This window comes from Spodoptera frugiperda, chromosome 27 (genome assembly GCF_023101765.2).
Source record: "Spodoptera frugiperda isolate SF20-4 chromosome 27, AGI-APGP_CSIRO_Sfru_2.0, whole genome shotgun sequence".
Classification (NCBI taxonomy): domain Eukaryota; kingdom Metazoa; phylum Arthropoda; class Insecta; order Lepidoptera; family Noctuidae; genus Spodoptera; species Spodoptera frugiperda.
This window is the reverse complement of record NC_064238.1, coordinates 9230990-9250084: the sequence shown is the minus strand read 5'-3', so window position 1 is coordinate 9250084 and position 19095 is coordinate 9230990. Positions and strand designations below refer to the sequence as shown.

At 34.7% G+C, this 19095-nt stretch overlaps 4 protein-coding genes across 5 annotated transcripts; 3 read left to right on the top strand and 1 right to left on the bottom strand.

The window, feature by feature from the left end:
• The first annotated feature begins 384 nt into the window (after positions 1 to 384).
• On the top strand, positions 385 to 9999 carry LOC118263340 (ATP-dependent RNA helicase SUV3 homolog, mitochondrial). Its single transcript, XM_035575269.2, has 15 exons — positions 385 to 930; positions 1057 to 1177; positions 2441 to 2609; positions 2913 to 3099; positions 3253 to 3330; positions 3409 to 3500; positions 3847 to 3986; positions 5311 to 5445; positions 5754 to 5860; positions 6155 to 6348; positions 6933 to 7112; positions 7643 to 7791; positions 8788 to 8886; positions 9242 to 9389; positions 9824 to 9999. Exons 1-15 carry the CDS (start codon positions 513 to 515, stop codon positions 9920 to 9922), a joined length of 2316 nt encoding a protein of 771 aa, XP_035431162.1. The 5' UTR covers positions 385 to 512; the 3' UTR covers positions 9923 to 9999.
• A 692-nt stretch (positions 10000 to 10691) lies between these two features.
• On the top strand, positions 10692 to 15298 carry LOC118263341 (uncharacterized). 2 transcript variants are annotated; one of them, XM_035575270.2, is made up of 5 exons: positions 10692 to 11134; positions 11210 to 11342; positions 12506 to 12808; positions 13289 to 13455; positions 14562 to 15298. In XM_035575270.2, the coding sequence occupies exons 1-5, from the start codon at positions 11005 to 11007 to the stop codon at positions 14798 to 14800; spliced, it is 972 nt and encodes a 323-aa protein (XP_035431163.2). In that variant the 5' UTR covers positions 10692 to 11004; the 3' UTR covers positions 14801 to 15298. The 2 variants fall into 2 exon arrangements, with proteins under 2 accessions (XP_035431163.2, XP_050561207.1); XM_050705250.1 differs by having other exon boundaries at positions 10695 to 11134; positions 14541 to 15298.
• A 528-nt stretch (positions 15299 to 15826) lies between these two features.
• LOC118263343 (transcriptional adapter 1-like) lies at positions 15827 to 17382 on the bottom strand. The gene is made up of 3 exons (XM_035575271.2): positions 16838 to 17382; positions 16207 to 16574; positions 15827 to 16011 (listed from the first exon to the last, which is right to left on the bottom strand). Exons 1-3 carry the CDS (start codon positions 17231 to 17233, stop codon positions 15864 to 15866), a joined length of 912 nt encoding a protein of 303 aa, XP_035431164.1. The 5' UTR covers positions 17234 to 17382; the 3' UTR covers positions 15827 to 15863.
• Positions 17383 to 17699: 317 nt separating this feature from the next.
• LOC118263344 (50S ribosomal protein L27) lies at positions 17700 to 18661 on the top strand. The gene is made up of 3 exons (XM_035575272.2): positions 17700 to 17871; positions 17945 to 18108; positions 18412 to 18661. Exons 1-3 carry the CDS (start codon positions 17820 to 17822, stop codon positions 18613 to 18615), a joined length of 420 nt encoding a protein of 139 aa, XP_035431165.1. The 5' UTR covers positions 17700 to 17819; the 3' UTR covers positions 18616 to 18661.
• The last annotated feature ends 434 nt before the right edge of the window (positions 18662 to 19095 follow it).

Here is a 19095-nt window from a genome sequence, read left to right as displayed (position 1 = left end):
TCCGATTTGATCAATCAAGTGAGGATTCAAATCAATAAACAATCATCTAATGCATACAATACCTGCACTGCGCAATGTTTTCGGAATTATGTGCACTTTGTGTGCATTATTTTATTTTATTAAATTACCATTCCGTAGTACACCGCCACCCGACAACAATCTAATAAAATATCCATGCAATAAAAAAACTATTTTTTGTATTTCTTGAAAATATCGATACTTGATTACCATCATTGGTAACGTAATTTTATAGATTCGATTTGAAAGTATTATTGAAAAATTTTACTTATCTAAAAACAACGTTACATAACAATATTTATAGAGTGCGCGAATTTGGTGACGAACGAAACGACTAACGTTATCAAATCTTGGATTAAAAGACGAGTACTCATAATAGAAAAAAACTCTATTTACTTGTCAAGGAAACTAAGAATAAAAAAAATCAAATCAACGGGAATGACAGCCGAAGATATAAAATTTTTAGTCAATTTATTTTTTGTTTCATAATCAACATGTACAAAGGATTTACACGTATACTATCTCTTCATTGTGCAGATAAAATACAGCCATGTGTTCCTCCTATTTTTAGAAACAATGTGATTACGCGAAAAGGTGGTCATAATATAGGTTATATTTTTCTACGAACGAAGAGACACGATAGGGGTCCTTCGGCTCTGTTTGTTCCCGTACCAGTAAAACCCAACCCTGATGACATAAACATTGGGGCAGAAATCACAGGAAGTCTGAAGAAGCAAGATCTGCTGAAGATTCTTAACAAATTCTACCAGAAACCAGAGGTCAGAGTGTTGGCTTCAGAGAATGGGTTAGATGAACAGTTATTGCATCAGGCTTTTTTATCGTTCCGAAGACATTGCTTAGAACATGATCTCCCGCCTGATTTACACATTATAATTAGCGATATAATACAAGGTGAGTGTTTTAAAATTTATATTCCTACTAAATCCTTATAAGATTTAATCAGCCAATAAGAAACAAATGAGAATTTATTATAATTTATTTGTAGTATAGATAATAAATGCTTTAACTTTTTTATAGGTGCTGGTCATGTGGATGATTTATTTCCATACTTCCTAAGACATGCAAGACTGGCATTCCCGCACTTAGACTGTTTAGATGACCTGAAAAAAATATCTGACTTGAGAACACCTGCGAACTGGTAAGTAATTAAAAATAATTATTTTAATTTTCCAGTTACAACAAATTTTCATTCATGAATTGGATATTTTAGAGGATGAGATCGGAGTTTTTGTGTGCTTTTCTCTTTTTTATATGCAACTAATTTTAACCCCTCAGGGAATATAATGATGTTATGTAGATCACCTCACATCAACAGCCTACAAATGGCCACTGCTGACCAAAGTACATTAACTCGGAAAAAGTCACATTGGTACTTGCATTGTTAGGTTTTGAGCCTCCGGGCTAGCACAATATGATCATTTTGTAGATCATCTTCTTAAATAACAAATGAACAGAAACAAGACAAGTTTCATAGCAATTATCTATATCACCCCCACTATGTAAACTGCAAAATCCCCACTGTAGATCACAATTCCGACGATAGCATCAGGGATTAAACAAGTTGTGATATTATATTTTTTTCAACAAAGAGTTCCCATTTACATGCATTAATTTGTTAACAGTAGTATACAAAGTTGTTGTTATCAATTTCTTAACAGTACGTCTTTTGTTTTTGTATATATTTGATATCAAAACATGATATTATCTTCTTTGTTTCATACATCACATATACCTTTGTTTTTAATTTAATGAAAGTCATTGCCAAGGTCGGACAAATATCATTTTATTTTTAGTGACATTTTTGACATAGTGCGCCATTTGAAAGTAAGAGTTTTGTTGCCAATTTATTTGTAAATAAACAATGACTCTGTTTCTATAGAATGCTATGTTTATATTTATGTTGTCATTATCTATTTATTTATTTTGGCAATGATTTAGAATTTTGAAATTAGCTTCTAATTGGCAAATTTACCAACAGATAGATTGTTATGATAGAAAAATGATACCTTTTTTCTTCTTCTTGACACAGGGTCTTGTCAATGTGCCACTTGGGAAAGGGCTTTTTTTCGTCTTCATTACAGTCGACTATAGTTACTGCCTGTGTCGAATGGTGATATGAGATTATGAACTGGCAAAGTATGTTTCACCACCAATGATTTTCCCTGTTTTCCTGCTTTTCTCTTGTATTATTTCTGATTTTTTTTTACCTCACGGAGCTTGAGACCTTTCCAAAGAATGCAAAACTGTAGACCTCTGTTCAGGGGTTCTGAAGTTATAGCGTCAGAAAGGAAAACCTGACTTATTTTATATTACAGATTACAGATTAATAATTACACACCATAAGATTTGGGAAAAGGTCTTGTTAGTTTGTATCAAAATTCACTTAACTTTTATTTTACAGGTATCCAGAAGCAAGAGCAATAAATAGAAAAATAGTATTCCATGCGGGTCCCACAAATTCAGGGAAGACTTACCATGCCATGGAGAGGTTTTTAAATTCTAAGTCAGGAGTTTATTGTGGCCCCTTAAAACTGTTAGCAACTGAAATTTATCATAAATCTAATAAACATGTAAGTCTTAATACTTTGTAACTTGTATATTCTCAGAAGTGCAACATAAAGAAATTAATTATTTTGGTAGAGGTACAAAATGCTAATAAAAACATTACTAAGTAAAATACTCAATATTTCTCAAGCATAACATACAATGTTTATTTATTTATTATAAAGTAAAAAACATAGTTTATTTACAGAATAAGCACATTATACACTAATATCATATAAGCACATTGTATACTTTAGGGTTTTGTTTATAACATTATGAATAGGAACTTTATAATCTCAACAATAAAGTCCATTATTCTCCTCTTTCAGGGAACACCATGCGATCTAATAACGGGTGAAGAAAGAAGACATGCATCATTATACACATCATTGACTAGTACCGATGAGAAAAACATTGAAGTACCTGATGAGCGCAACTTACAACTCAATGCTACGGAGCTAACAGCATCCAATCATGTCGCCTGTACCGTTGAAATGACGTCACTAAATAACAAATGTGAGTTTATTTTATGCAATCAAAATTGAACTTTAACGTTTTGCAAATAAAGTTGATTTTTGTTTGTGTTGATCTTGGATGTAGTAGTAATGAAAAGCAGTGAAAATTGTGCTTTATAATGTTGATAATTGAGTTTATTTTCGTTTATCACAGATGAAGTAGCAATTATAGATGAAATTCAAATGATTGGTGACAGAGGTAGAGGGTGGGCGTGGACAAGAGCAATATTAGGTAAGCAATATTTTGGTAAACTAAAGTAGACTTTAAGATCTTGTAAATAAGTTTGGTAATTGAATGTTTGTTTTCTAGGACTACAAGCTGATGAAATCCATTTGTGTGGAGAGGCTGGCGCAATAGGTTTAATAGAAGAAATATGTAACACGACTGGTGAAGAATTAGAGGTAGGTTTCAATTGTATTACTTTCTTCATGTATTTTGTCTTCTCTATCATTGTTATTTTTTCACATCATCTCATTTTGGTCGACATTTATCTATTAGGTCTTAGCTTTTCTACTAGAAAAAATAAAATTAGTATTTGCACACTGGCGCGGTGGCTGAGCAACTGGCTGCCGTGTAACGTGTAGTGGGTCCGATTCCCACACTTTATGTGATCTATTACTTGTTGTTTCGTGTCTGGGTGTCATATGCAGTGTGGGGCAATGTTTTTATAAAAAAAGTTACGAAAAGGGTACTGTAAACAGCTGCAAGAGTTTTATTACAATTTCTAATGAGAGGTTCTTTTTCCAGGTACGCAACTACAAAAGGCTAACAGAACTGAAAGTAGAGGACTCAGCACTAGGTTCCCTGGACAACGTGAAGCCGGGAGACTGTATAGTATGTTTCAATAAGAACGACATTTACAGTGTAAGTCGAGCCATTGAACAGAGGTCAGTCCCAGTTGAGGCAGGTATCCAATTAATACTGTATTTACTAGGATTTTCATCGTTTTAAAGGTCTATTTTTTTAGTTTGTTTTGGTATTTTTTGAGGAAATTGTAGGGTTTGTTTACTTAATTTATTAGTTTTTTTTTTGAGGGGGGTAATTCATACTATGACTTCTACTGCCTTGGGCGAGGCGAGAGGGAGTGTCAGACTCTTACTGACTAAAAACTACTTCGTTCCTACTCCTGCTTTTCGAGCCGGAGCCCCCGGTAAACCCGGTCGGTAGTCCGCAGCTCCGGATAAAATTTATTAGTAGGATCTATATCTGTATCTCTTAATGTTTTTGGAACTGGTAATGTTTAATCATAAGAAGTTTTGAACCGGTTAAACTCGTTACATAAGTTCTCTCTAAAAATACAGTCAACTTTTCAATTTGTAAAGCAATAATGTAGATTTTTTTACGATCCTACATTTACTCCGTTAATCTCGTCTCATCAATCTGTATATGAGACACAATCGAAAACACATTGTGTCTTGCGTAGATCTGTGTTTCGACATAAAACAGGTTAATGAATGATAATTAACTTTCCTATAATGAAATGCTCATAAGATGTATTGATAACTAAAACAACAATTATTTACTAAGGAAATTATAAGTAAAACTTATGCTATGTTACGGTTTAAAAAATATAAATAGACTTTTAAAATCTCATGGTAATTAATGGTACATGTTGTGACTGTCCATTAGAAATGTTTTTAGAAAACATATTCGTTTTTACATTAGATGTGTTTTATAGTCTGTAGGTGTGTAGCCATTGTCATATAGAGACTTAGCCGTAAACATTGTTCATTATTCGATTAAGTTTTAAACTAGTTGTATTTTTGTTAAAACATGTCGATTTGGTTGTATGAAAAGTTATTTGTAGGATAGTCCCTGAGTCCCCTAATTTTTCTTTCTAGTATAATACGCAAAAGAAACGTATTTTTTGTCTTCTGGACTAGAAGACTCGATAGTGATTCAACAGATGTTTTTGTTAACAGATTTTCAAGTTTATTACTACAATATAAGGTTGAAAATCGTTTAAAACATTTGCAAGTTAACCAAATTTTGTCGTTAACTGACTGCGAGCCAGACTTTGGTTACAATTTTATTAAGAAAACTTTCGACTTTACAAATATTCAGTATTTTGACCAATGAATGATGAAATTGGACCACCATGTTTTAGTATGTATCACCCCACCTGTAGCATGGGACCCATTGCACACAGTTAGGACATTAATATAACTTAATGACAGTGTTATATTTTAAAATAGTGTTTATTTGTTGCAGAGGACAAGAGGTAGCAGTGATATACGGTAGTCTACCGCCCGGCACTAAGCTGGCACAGGCTAATAAGTTCAATGACCCCAACAGTTCGTGTAAAGTCATGGTTGCTACTGACGCTATTGGACTTGGTATTAATTTGTAAGTTTACTCATGATCTATATTTCTTTAATGGGATAGTTTTGTGGTAATTAATCAGCGCCGAGCGACGCAACGGGTGAGCGCCCGTAACACCAGGGGAATTACAATTACAAGTGACTGGCCGACTTTTTGGGAGAGAGGGCTTTGAGTCTTCTTGTAATCTCATTCACATATTAAACTATCGTAGTGTTAGTTACTGATTACAATATATATAGCCTACCAAAGTCAAAGTTAAGATTTTTACATGCATGCTCATTTATATAACATTTATGTATGTAAACAAAGTATAACTTGTTTATTAATTTTAGGAGCATACGGCGAATAATATTCTACTCGTTAATAAAACCAGTGGTGAACGAAGATGGGGACAAGGAAATGGATGTGATCAGTATATCTCAAGCTTTACAAATTGCTGGTAAGTTGTTCACTAAATCTTAGTAACAAATAGTGTCATGCGATTATGAACCGAATTGTATTTGAAATTAAGCTCACGGTTGGTCATAATTCAAATGACAGTGGGTAAAACATTCCGATTCAGAATGGGCATAAAAATCTGTGAATATGAGAATAGTCGAGAAATTACAGCTTATTTATACTTTAGAAGTAGAAATTTGCTTGCATTCGCTCTCATTTGGTATATGTTTAATCGATAGCAACGCTTGAACTTAGCCCAGTATTGTCGATTGTATCTACTGATTTTCATCCATAGGTCGTGCTGGCCGCTACGGTAGTGCTTGGGAGACGGGTTACGTCACGACGTACAAGCCCGAAGATCTAGCGACGTTGAAGAAGTTGCTCGCCAACTCGCCCGACCCGGTCACACAAGCGGGTCTCCATCCAACCGCTGAACAAATGGAACTATACGCTTACCACTTACCTCATGCCAGTCTTAGTAGTTTAATGGTAAGTAGCTTTATTATCATTAAGAGCGTCGTGCGTGTAGGTTAACTACTGGACTACGGTACTCTTAATACGAGTTTGCTTAATGTTGAATTAAAGCGAAATAAGAGCGCATTAGGCCGGTGCGAATGAACCAACCAATGAGAGCTAAACGCCTAACGCGCTCTCATTTTGTTTTCGTTCAACATAAAGGAAACTCGTACTAAGGGTACAGGTCTCCTCTACATATGAGCGTTTGCTATAATCTCGACGCTTGAAAAATGTGTTCAAAAGTTCGCAATGTATAAAGTTCAGTTATATTAGAGAGCGCTGCTGTCTCGTCTTTGTCAAGATGGGGTCTGTTACAGTCGAAACTCTATCACAATCTAAATTCTGTGGAAACATTGAAGTTTCTATCAAAAACAGAGACCGAACCAGAGATTTTTGATTAAGATCGGCTATTAATTTCGCCCGTAAGTCGGGTCTTACTAAGTTTAGCGACTTTAGCATTTTCTATCTGGGTAGATGGCGCTGCTGTAGTTTTTAGGGATGTGACAAAAATTAAATAGTTTAGAAATATGTTACTAATATTAAGTTTTATTTTGCAGGATATATTCGTGCATCTATGCACAGTGGACGTATCGCTATACTTCATGTGCAATACGGAGGCGTTCAAGTTCCTAGCCGAGATGATCCAACACGTGCCGCTACCGCTGCGTGCGCGCTACGTGTTCTGTTGCGCGCCCATTAATAATAAGCTACCTTTTGTTTGTGCTACATTCCTTAAGGTGCGTGTCAGTTTCCTTATTTATACTAGTTTAAGGTTTTAACACCCTAACGTCCGAATACTCAAACGCTACTCAATTTTAAGTTGTACTTAAATATCGTGCTATCTCTGTCATTTTATAAAGAATTGATAGTGACAGAACTACATTTGAGAGCGTCTTAAAATTGAGTAGCGTTTGAGTATTTGGGCATATGAGGTTGATATGGGTTTCGAAAGTGTGTTTGTGTGGATTAATTAAAGTATATGTTTACTATGTCTTTTCACCAGTTATGGTAATGAGTCCCATTTAATAGTTAGTGAGTTTATTGACATACACCGATCACAATAATTCTAGACCTCGTGCTACTGCTAGATATTTTCGGTAGAAACACATTTGAGACTGCCCAATTTGAGGGCCACCTTTGCTTAACGTTTTCGAAACGAGAAAGCTTTCGGTGGTCGACGCATCGAGCTACGGTCACATTTACGATATTCGACCAATAAGGCAAGTTATCAGAAGATTATTTTTACTTATTTCATTTTTTTTTATAGATGGTACGACAGTACAGTCGTAACGAGCCTCTCACAAAGAACTGGATGTGCAACGCGGTGGACTGGCCGCTCCCGGCACCGAAGACTATCATGGACTTAGTGCATCTCGAATCTGTGTTTGATGTCCTAGAACTTTATTTATGGCTAAGGTATGTATTGCTAATTTATTTATTCTCAGTAGTGGTTGTCATACTGCGAGGCCAGTCAAATCAAATCACTTGCATGCATCTATAGTGTACACTGTGTACAGTGTATTCTAATAATTATAATAATGTGTTTCAACTAAGGCCCTTTCAGGCATGGCAGAAGTACTTAAAATCTACTTACAAAATAATAGGAAACATTGTTTAGGAAATAATACTTTTAATGATTTAAAGTATCTTCCATCCTCTTTTCTTTACAGAAAGAGTTCTGATTACGTAATATGTACCGTGGGAGTCATAAAAGTCGCTTTAGATTTAACTTTTACTTGTGTAATTGTGAAAAGTATAGTAAATGCTTTTATGTATAAGAGGCAGATGCCCAGCTCTGGACTGCCACAAGCTATTGATGATTATAATGACAAATCGTTTGGACGATAACAATGTCTGAGAAATAAAATAAATATGTTATTGTTTACCATTATTTATCTTCTTTGTCAATAGTAGGTAATCTAATGCAAATAAAAATAAATGCAGCATTAAGATTACAATAATTGTTTTACGTCAAGTTTTGTTTGCTTTAAAATATTGCTTATTTGTAATAACAAGTGGTCATTAAGCAGTCGATCTGCTACCTTATTTCTCATATAAATAAAATTCATTTTTTATTTTGTATAATTATCGCGTTTGTTTAATAAAATAGTGTAAAAATATGTGTGTTAGGCGCATAGTCATGTCTAGTGTTTACTTGATACTTATTTATTTATTAGTACATACTACGTTTAGAATATTAAGTTTTCTAGTTCTTCATTTCTTTTCGTTGTAAATGTACTTACGTGAAACCCGCTATTTTTGCAAGCAAATGTTTTGCGTCACATGAGTGAGACTGGCATCCATTGCAATTCAGTCCTGGCGATGGTATATTAGCTACTTACATTCTTTCTTTATGTAAAATTGATATGTAATTAACTTTATTATACCTAATTTATATGTTTTTGTTCACAGTTATCGTTTCGCCGACATGTTCCCTGATGTGAAGTTGGTGCGTGACATGGAAATCGAATTAGACGCTATTATACAGCAAGGAATATTCCAAATTACTAGGTAAGCACTCAGAGAATTTTTCCCTAGTAGCAAAATTCTCCTATAACAATTAACTTACAGGATTACAAATTTTATAGACGCATTAACTCAGGCCACTGATCCTATTAAAGCATCTTCTAAGATGATTTGCACTACAAGTACTTCCGATCCTATCATTTGGTTTTATAAATGTTAAAACTAATGAGTATACAAAAAAGGATCTATGGGAAAGTTGTTTGTAATCATGAGTACAATCACGTGTTTAAATATCCTACACTAATTACCAGTCACCCAATATAGAGATTTGGAATTGATATTGGTTATTAATATCGGTCGATAGAAATGACTACACGTTTGTGTTGTATACAATTCGCAGGTTGCTAAGAAACTCAGAACAAGTACTTCGCGATGACCCGCAAATTCAGGCGCTGAACAATAAGAGGGCGATTCGCGCGGGCTCCTCGCATACGAGGCCTAAAGGGGAAGACGGCAAGCCTAAACTGTCTGACATGCTCGTTGCTAAGGTAAGCTTATTAAATCTATATTATGTATATTTATTTTTATACTATGTTTTTTTTCTACCTACTTGCCGACTTGTATTTTCAATGTTTACCAAGGTACTGCATGTAGGTATGCAAAAATTCAAGAACATTGCATGAGTAGGCTATCAGATCCTAGTGTCATCTATCATATCTATCTATATTATAAACCACTAGCTACTTCTTAGCGGTTTCATCCGCTCTGCTCGGCTTATTTTGATTGTAGCATAATGTTTTATTTTGTTTCCTTTTCTTTCCTCGATAAGTGGACTATTCAAACAAAAATATTTTTTCAAATCGGACTAAGTAGTTCCGGAGATTAGCGCGTTCACACAAACAAACCCTTCATATATTATTATATACAATATAGATAATGTTTCCTAACTTTTCCATAAACTAAAACCTACATTTGTTTACAGGGCTTAATCACACCACAGATGCTCAAGAAACTGCAACAAGAATTGGCTACAGATAAAAAACCGGAAAGAAGTAAAACTAATAGAAATAGGAGGAAATGATGCTTTAAATTTTTGTACATATTAAATTAATATTATAAAGAATACGTGTAATAAAAATGTCCCAAGGTCTAGTTCCATTTTGACTTTTATTTATGTACTAACATAATATCTACATAAATGTAAAAAAAGGTATTTGTATATCTTGGTATTGTGATGATAACATGAGTATGAATAAAACTAAGTAAAAGCGATTGATTTTGATTGTAGATTTGTAGAAAGCAAAAATATCAAGTAAGAATAATCTATATATTAATACGTGATGCAAAAACTTTGGACCGCTTTTTACGAAAATTGCGCGGACGTAGGAGCATAAAATTTGGTACACTTGTATGTAATAAGTATTTGTATGGTTTGGAAGAAAATGGGAGTTAGTAATCTTATTTTATAGGGCGTCTTCCCCGTTGAAAGAAACAAAGGATCATCTGAAACACCAGAGGCGTTAAAATTCGTTGAAGGCCTTTTGGGGCTTAGGAATTTAAGGGTTGTTGGGAAATCGGGGATTGGGAACATTGGGAAGGGTAATTGGGTAAACGATACACAACGCGAGCGTTGTTTCACGTTGGTTTTCTGTGAGGCCGTGGTATCAATCCGGTCGAGCCGAGTAGGTCATGCCACAAATAATATTTATGCAGCAGTATAGTATAAACAATAATACCGTACAAAACAATTTACATTCAAGAATACAGAGATAGATCCATTCCAAGTAAACAAAGTGTGACGCAATTTATCACAGTACACTATTCTATTCACAACTAGCCCTTTTATTTTAAAGTTCCTTTATGAAACTACAAAACAAAAATACTACGGGTATTAGGAAATTTCACGCCCTTCATTGAAAATTAAAATTTAACAAAGCACCCGACATAAACAAAAACAAAATATTTCATATTACATTTTGTTATCACGAAACTTTGACCACGCGAAGTTCTTACATAGAAACCGATAATATTTTTATTAAAGTAATTAATACTGAGATTAATTACATTCATTAACATTTGTCTCGAAGTTATCTTATGTGCAACTGTAGCACCGACGTCGACCTATGACATATAATTATCACAACGCTGAGGGTAGTTCATTTTATGATACTTTCGATTATTATATCACACCAGTCGCCTGCAAGACAAGTGCTACGGTCCAAAATGTGTAATATTAATTTATTATTCACATTTTTAATTATAATCGCTTTAGATTATACTGTGAGAGTCCAAGGTATAGTACAAGTTCTTAAAAAAGTTGTGAAAAGATCTTGATCGAAGTGATTTTTTAATAAATTTGTTGTGACAGGTGTTAGGAGGTTTTATAAAAAAGGTAAAGAAACGGTATTGGCTTTGGAAGGAGAGCAGTTTGACATGGAGTGCAAGGCAGAAGTAAGATTAACTTATTGTGCGTTCCATCATCCTTCAGGAAAACGATTCTCGTAAGTACTTTCTTCAGCGATTGTAAAATATTGTTGGCGATGTTATTACCAGATGACTTTGATTTACATGATAATAATTAATTAAGTAGGCTTTAATTGGTTTATAAAGTTCATGAATCTTGCTTGTTACTTTTTGTATCTTATTTATTATTTAATGCCACACTCAAAAACAATTCCTTAATAAGGTCCCTGAGTCAATTCCTTAGTGACGTTTTTGTTTCGAAAAGAGTTGCTAAGGACTGGGTTAAATAACCATTAAATGACTCTGAGTACAATAGAAAAAACAATGTGTCTCATGTAGTTTTGCGTGCCGACATTATAACGGGTTAAATGACTCCGGCGGTAAGCTGCCTATAAATAAAATATGGAAAATAAATAATAATCTACCTTCTATTTTACTTGCTGTCATTTAGAATTAAGTTTACTAGTTTGGTCTCAGTTTATCTACAATGTAGTTATTAATGGTATAATATTGACGATGTAGCTAAATAAGTAATGTTATCACAATATTTACATTGACTTCTAAGGGTTTTGCTTGGTAACTGCTCATGAACTAAATAAAATAAACTCAGATGCTCTGTATTGAAATTTAGGTACCTATTTACCTACTTACATACAACTTCTAGCAATTCCATATAGGTAGGTTCCTAGGTGTCTAGATACTTTTCTTACTTACTAAAGCAAATATATGAATTTGTTAAGCTTTCGACCCGCGGCTTCGCACGTGCTTTTTAAAAGGTTGGAGGCAGATTTCCAAAACCGAAATATGATACACGATTTTTTTTTGCTAGTCACAAAAATAGTCCAAATACCAATTTTTAACTTTCGATCTTGAAAATTGCGGAATGTTCCATACAAATTCCACCCCCATTTTAGGAAAGTGGGGGTTTAGAAAGAGACAAAATGTAACCTATGTCATTCTCCAGCCTTTCAACTAATTTCACACAAAAAATCATCTCATAAACTCGCTTCTTCCTATTTATAATATTAGTATAGATGTATATTGTCGTTCTACGTGGAGGACTAAGGGGGAGGCCTTTATGATGATAGATTTATACTTACCTAACTATGTACTTAGATACTACTTAACTAATTATTCAATTAATTGCTTCATTGTTTACCTAAACACAGTTTACTTATAAAACTTACCATCATTCCTTCAGCGTAGCATCAGCTACTTTAAAAGGAGGCTTTTGCTCCATGAAGGTAACGACCACGAAAATGGACAATGGTTTATGGATCTGTCACTTGGGTACGCATCCCTCGGGATTAGAAAGGGTTCAGCCGATCGAAGTTCGCGTAGTAGACCAAGTAGCAGCCGTCTGGAAGAATATATCAATAGTCCACAACAGTATTGGGACGGTAAACTGCGCAACTACTAAAGGAATGGTACCGTTAACGTACTGCCGCTTCGAGCCGCCCAATGGACCACCGTTCAGCATTAATTCTGATATAACAAGAGAAAAGTAAGTTTTTTTTAAATATAAGCCGGTAAACAAGCAGACGGATCACCTTATGGTAAGCAATCTCCTGCGCTATGGACACCTTAAACACCAGAGGCGTTACAAGTGCGGTGCCGGCCTTTTGGGGGTTAGGAATGTAAGGGTTGTTGGGGAATCGGGGATTAGGAATGGGGGTAATTGGGCCTCCGGTAACCTCACTCACACAACGAAAGCGTCGTTTCTCGTTGGTTTTCTGTGAGGCTGTGGTATAAGTCCGGTCGAGCCAGCCTATTCGTGCCGAAGCATTTATAAGTATGGTTTAACTTAACTTCTAAGTATAAAAACCTATTTTCCTCCAGTTATATGACGTGAAACTGCCACAAGTGTACTTTCACGAAGGTTTCCTGTGAGGCAGTGGTGTCACTCCGGTAGACCTGGGCCGAAAAATTACTTTCTCACGTGATAATAAGTTTATTTATTAAAATTATATTTTTTTTATTCCAGTGCAATCCTAGGAAGATATTTCTTCCCAAAAAATAAGAGTTTGGACCGCGGCGACTGCGCTGTGACTATCATCCATGCGAGGGATGAAGACATAGGCCAATGGACCTGTGGAGCTAGCCTTGATGATGGAAAGGAATACACCGATACGGTTTATGTCGATGTAGAAGGTGGGTCATATTTATTCTCGTTCCAAATCTTAGTTTATACGTACCAGGTTATGATGGGGCTAACGTTTTCGTGTTCACCAGATGTCGCTAATGTAGCGTGAGGTCCTGTTTGTTCAATAGATAATAGTCATTCCATTGGACAGCTAATTTTTCACAGTTACAATGATTGAACAAATAGGATCTAATGCTACATTAGTGCCATCTGGTGAGCACAAAAACGTTATTCCTCATCAGGGACCTACCTACTTACTACTTTATGTTTGTTTTCAAAGGATGCGTTCTAATTATAAACTGCAGTTTTAATTTTTAATTGAAAAATGAGCAAGGCCGAAGCCAGATCTCATTTTTCTCATAGGTAACAAGGGTGTGAGTATCGTCTACATTTATTTGCGGTGTATCAATAGGTTTATAGGTATTCATAGACTTATTAAAACCAAGTATTATCATGATCAATGTATAAGACTGCACGGTTAGCGCAGTGGTTGGGCAACCTGCTACTGCGCAATTTGTCATGGGTTCGATATCTGCACGAAAAAACACAACCAGTTCCCCACTAATTGTTCCGGGTCTGGGTTTTGATGTGAGTTTGTATGATTGTAAACTCACCCATGAGACAGGAGAACATACTAGGAAGGAAGACATACTAGTAAGTCAGTAGTCAAAATCATGTTTTATGCCTTCACCCAGTGATAGTTCACTGAACTGAGGGCTTCTTCTTTAATATAGGTTGGTCATATAATCTCCACACTTGACAAGTGTTGGAGATCGAAGTATGAGAGACCTAGTAACATCCACTCTTTATCAGTAATGCATGTGGAGATCCACGAAGTAGAGAGTAAGAATCTATTCCCTTCAATTTCAACATTTATGCTATTCAGAATTTTCGAAAAAGCTAAAGACATAATATTTTTCTCGACTCAAGAATTGAACTCGAGACCTTGCCGACTCGACAATCGCACTTGCCACCATACCGAAGAACTTAATGACATTACCTATAAGAGCTATAAGTTTTTAGTTACAAGTAAATGTATGTAGATAAGTAATTACTATTTTTTTCCCCAAAGACTAACATGCACTACTTTCAGGCTTCTACAAAATGACAACAGCATCAGTGGCGCCATACTTATTCGGAGTGTTTGGCGTTCTACTTGGGGTCGTGATCATTGGCGTGATAGTGTGGAGGCGGCAATTGTGTCTGGGTACAATAAGACCTAACGAAGAAGGAGATGCTCATGAATTGCAGGCACTTCCAGGGCCATCGCGAGCCCGAAGCTTGCCTAGACTGACTATAGAGTCACCTACAGAGCCTAGTACGTCCTCGCAAGTGTCTCATTGTTCAGACTAAAGACATCAAGTAATCATAAACGGCCATTCTATTAAAAAATGCCAGCTCCATACTGTGTCAAAACTGGTAGGAAATCTTTATCACATGAATAGTAAACGCAATGTAATTGACCGGTTATAGGTAGATAACCCATATATTATTGAGTTTTCTATTCTCTTGGTAGACTATCACCTTAGCGTCATAAGTTATCGAGAATAGCCATTAATAAAACATATTATACATATTACTGCCATTATAAGTATAGATGCACCCACCTCCTAAGAAATGTCTAAGTAGTAAGTAAAATGTAAATGCAAGTTTATTGCAAAATATTTTGTTTGTCCCCTCCACAATTATTTGGTCATTAATTGACACGCGATGGTTTTACAATTAATTTTAATACTTAATCAATTTATTCGGAATAATGATATTTAATGTAATAAGATGTGATAATGATAATAAATGATTTAATTAATTCAATGTTTGTTAGGTAATAATAATAAATGAATTCTATTATTATGTTGTTGTGTAATATTTAAAATATTTGACTATTAACTTAAAAATAATATTTAACTATGCTATAATAATAATATTGATTAAGGTACAAATAACAACTACAAGTTTTCAAAGATTGCCATATTGGTCAAGTGTTTGCAAGTGAGATTATTTATCACAATGTCCTAATTTTGGATCCCAGGTTAGACAAAATATTTTTTGGGTATTACAATTGTGAAATTTTCAGTATTGCAACTTGTATACTTTTAATTATAAATTAAACCACCTTTTACCCTGTAAAGGACAAATTATGACATTATTAATATTAGTAACAAAGGGATAACCAAACATACTGAGAATTTTGCATTTGTAATATTTAAACCTGTGGTTTGATCTAAGGACCTTTAGTTCTAGAGATTACCATTGCAAACACTGGGTCAGCAGAGCAGCCAATGACTTCATTTCTTAATTTCAATGTTACCAACCACAATAACTTTTAAATACATTATGAAAGATATTTGTGACACTAGAACAATTTTAATGAAACTCAAGTTTAAACATGATGTCTATAATAATAATAATTTTAAACTTATACACTAGGATGGTTTAATAAGGAAGCTATCCTCTCCATATTGACAGCATAAACAGAATGGCAAGATATGACATTTTTGTGTACCAACAATGTGTTGTAAAACTCGTCTATGGTCAACTTGTCATCATTAGGTTCTGTGTTTGCACTGCAAAAGAAAAAAAAACATTTTATTTTTTTAATTTGTAAATATTGTATCTAAATCATGCATGTGGATTTATGTACTTACATTTTTGTATTGAATATTTTGTATTGACTTGTAAGAATGTATCAAATGTATTGTGTGCGTAGTTTGTTAATGTAAATAGAATATAAGTTAGACATTTTAGTATTTATTTCTTACCTGCAAGCAATTTCGAAGGCAGCGGAGTGTTCCATTTCGTCAATAGTTGGGGGGCACCTGGGGCCTAGTAAGTCAGTCATTCCTTCGTCAACACTGACTCTGCCATCTCTCTGAGGATCATATAACTTTGCAGAGTTCCTCAACCACATGTTGGGTACATCTCCACCGACATCATACATGAAGTGTTTATTCCTCATCTTATAACCCTTTCTCTGTGATAATACTGCGGTAATCACATTCTTGAGGAAATGCTGCACGGCTACAACTATCACATCAGCTGCATCATCGTCAGCCCCTTCAAGTCCTGTCTCCCAGGCAGCCAACATGAAACGGCCAACAACAAGAGCGTGATCTGGTAGAAATATTTCCTGTAAAGAGGATGAATAGTGAATGAATAAGGGCTGCAATCCATATACTTAATTTGTAATTGGTTTTAAGTCTATTATAAAAGGTAAATAATATTGATCACTGATTGGCATGTATCCTTAGTTGTTATAATTTTAATTTTACAAGTGAAGTGATCTACAAAGGTCTAAAGATTAAGAATAAGATTAAGTAAAAGGTATGTTATTGGGCTCAGTGGCATACTAATGAGGAGGCTAATTATGTATACAATAAGGTTGATTTTTACCTGTGCTGCATACTTGACGCCATCACTTCCTGCTCCTGGAGGTGAATTAGGTGGTAAATACTCCAGCAAGTCAACAGGCTCAAAGTTAGACTTCTCTGAGGTTCGGGAACTTCTCTTGTGCCTCCTACTGTTCCTATTGTGAGAACTGGCTTTCTCTTGAGCAATGCTAATCGAAGCTTCAGCCAATCCTTCGACTTTATTCAATAATGCCAGTAAAAATTCATTGTGATAATGCACCTGATCGGTAGATAGCAGTTTGCGGGCTTCAGCGTCGAATTCTTCTTTAGTCAACTTCATACGAAACCACTGTTTCATGTGATTGAAATATTTTGTTGATTTCTCACCAAGCACATCGTTGAGTTTGCGTCTTGCAATATTTAGCGGGTCGGAAGACATTGTTCACTCGCGTGGTATTATTTATTAACTGTTATTTCAGGAAGATCTAGTAATAAGTTTTATTTCAACCCAAAAGGGCGGTAAAGTCAACAAACAATAAAATTAAATAATTCGGGTTTGTGTTTCAAGTTCAGCAGGTTGTTTTGTTGATTTTCATTTCAATTCAAGCATCAGGTTGACAAACTTGGCAAAGAATGACATTTTTATCTTTCTGTCAAATTGAAAGTTTCAAAATCAAAGCATCGTTCGTTTCGTTATTCGTTTTGCAGTCATTCCACGCTACTGTATTAAAATATGTTTGAAAACTAAGATTAAATAAAATCTAATTATTATCTATTAACTATTATCTAATTACTAATTATTAATACATTACATATAGATTATAGAATTGTTGATTTTTTGTGTGTGAGATATTTTTTCGTTTGCATCTTGCGTATCAAAACGAGAATTCTGTTGCTTTTGCTGTCAGCTTTGAGGCTGTCACTGTCACTCATTGCCTGTCAAGTGACCATCGGTGTTTGTGTTATTATTTAATCAGTAATTATTGTATTAAAATCTTAAATTAACTGCCTCACAATTATTAAAAATGTCTTTAAACTTCTTGCTAGGTACAGGCAAAGTAAATTCTGTGCTAAAAGGTGAGTCTTAAATATAATAGTATTTATAGGTTATGTTATCATTGGGCGTACTAAAAATTCCAATTATTTTCAGAATTTGTTCGTAATGCCAGTAAGAAGACTGGTGGTAGTACATCCAATACGAATTGTAAGGTAAAGCCAAAGCGCAGAGGGTGGAAGGTACAAGATGGGCATTCCGTTCAAGCTGGTCATATTCTGGCCACTCAGAGGACAACAAGGTTTCATCCAGGATTGAACGTAAGTAACAATTGTAGACTACAATACTCTACGATGTGGAGTATTGTAGGTAGAGTAATATAGATTAACAATACATACAACTTAAGTTTCTTTCAGTCAAGGTTTTAAATAATTAATATTAATAAATATTTTCTATTTTGCTTATGCATAAAAAAGTAAATGTGTGCTGTTGATGAGGCATCCTAAAAACTAATAATCATCATTATGACATCAGCTATAAGACTGATTTTCTAATAACTTCTAAATGAACTGGTTGGACCTAACACCCTTTATAAAAGAATTAAAAACAATGTAATTTTACAGGTTGGCTTTGGTAGAAACGGCACACTATTCGCAATGGAAGCTGGCAAAGTAGTAGTGACTTGTGAGAAATTCGACCCCAACTGGGAACATACTTGGGTACAGAGAATGTATGCCGGTCGGGAACAACAAGTCATCATGAAGAAATATTACAATGTAATACCACAACCTCAGCATCAGAGATTTAAACTAGTTGATGAAGTTTAAAATGTTTTATGTTATTTAGTTGCTAGGAAATATATTTTTAGTTCAATGTTTTTGTGTTTATTTTGCATATACAACCCAATATAAAATTATGTGTCATTTTACTACTTAATAAAAATACTCACTAGTTTATTGGCAACGTTGTTGCAAGATTGTTTTTTGTTTGCGAATCTTACGAATAGTTCTTCTGTGCCCGAAAAGAATCCGTGATATTATGCACACTAGCCAGTTGTATATTCACTGAGCAATATGTGTAGTTCAGGTGGATGTGCACTAGATGGCACTACTTAAATCTAAAACAAGATGTGATACAGTTTGCCCTTAATAGAGGGCGTTACTAGAAGCAGAAAAGCATTTTCATGGACTAAAGTGGTCAAAAAGCACTTTTCTGTTCTTGGAAAATTACCTATATGTTTTTCACATAGCTGAAGTAATCGAAACAATGTAACCAAGAATTGTATTGTAAATCTGATTGAAAAAGAG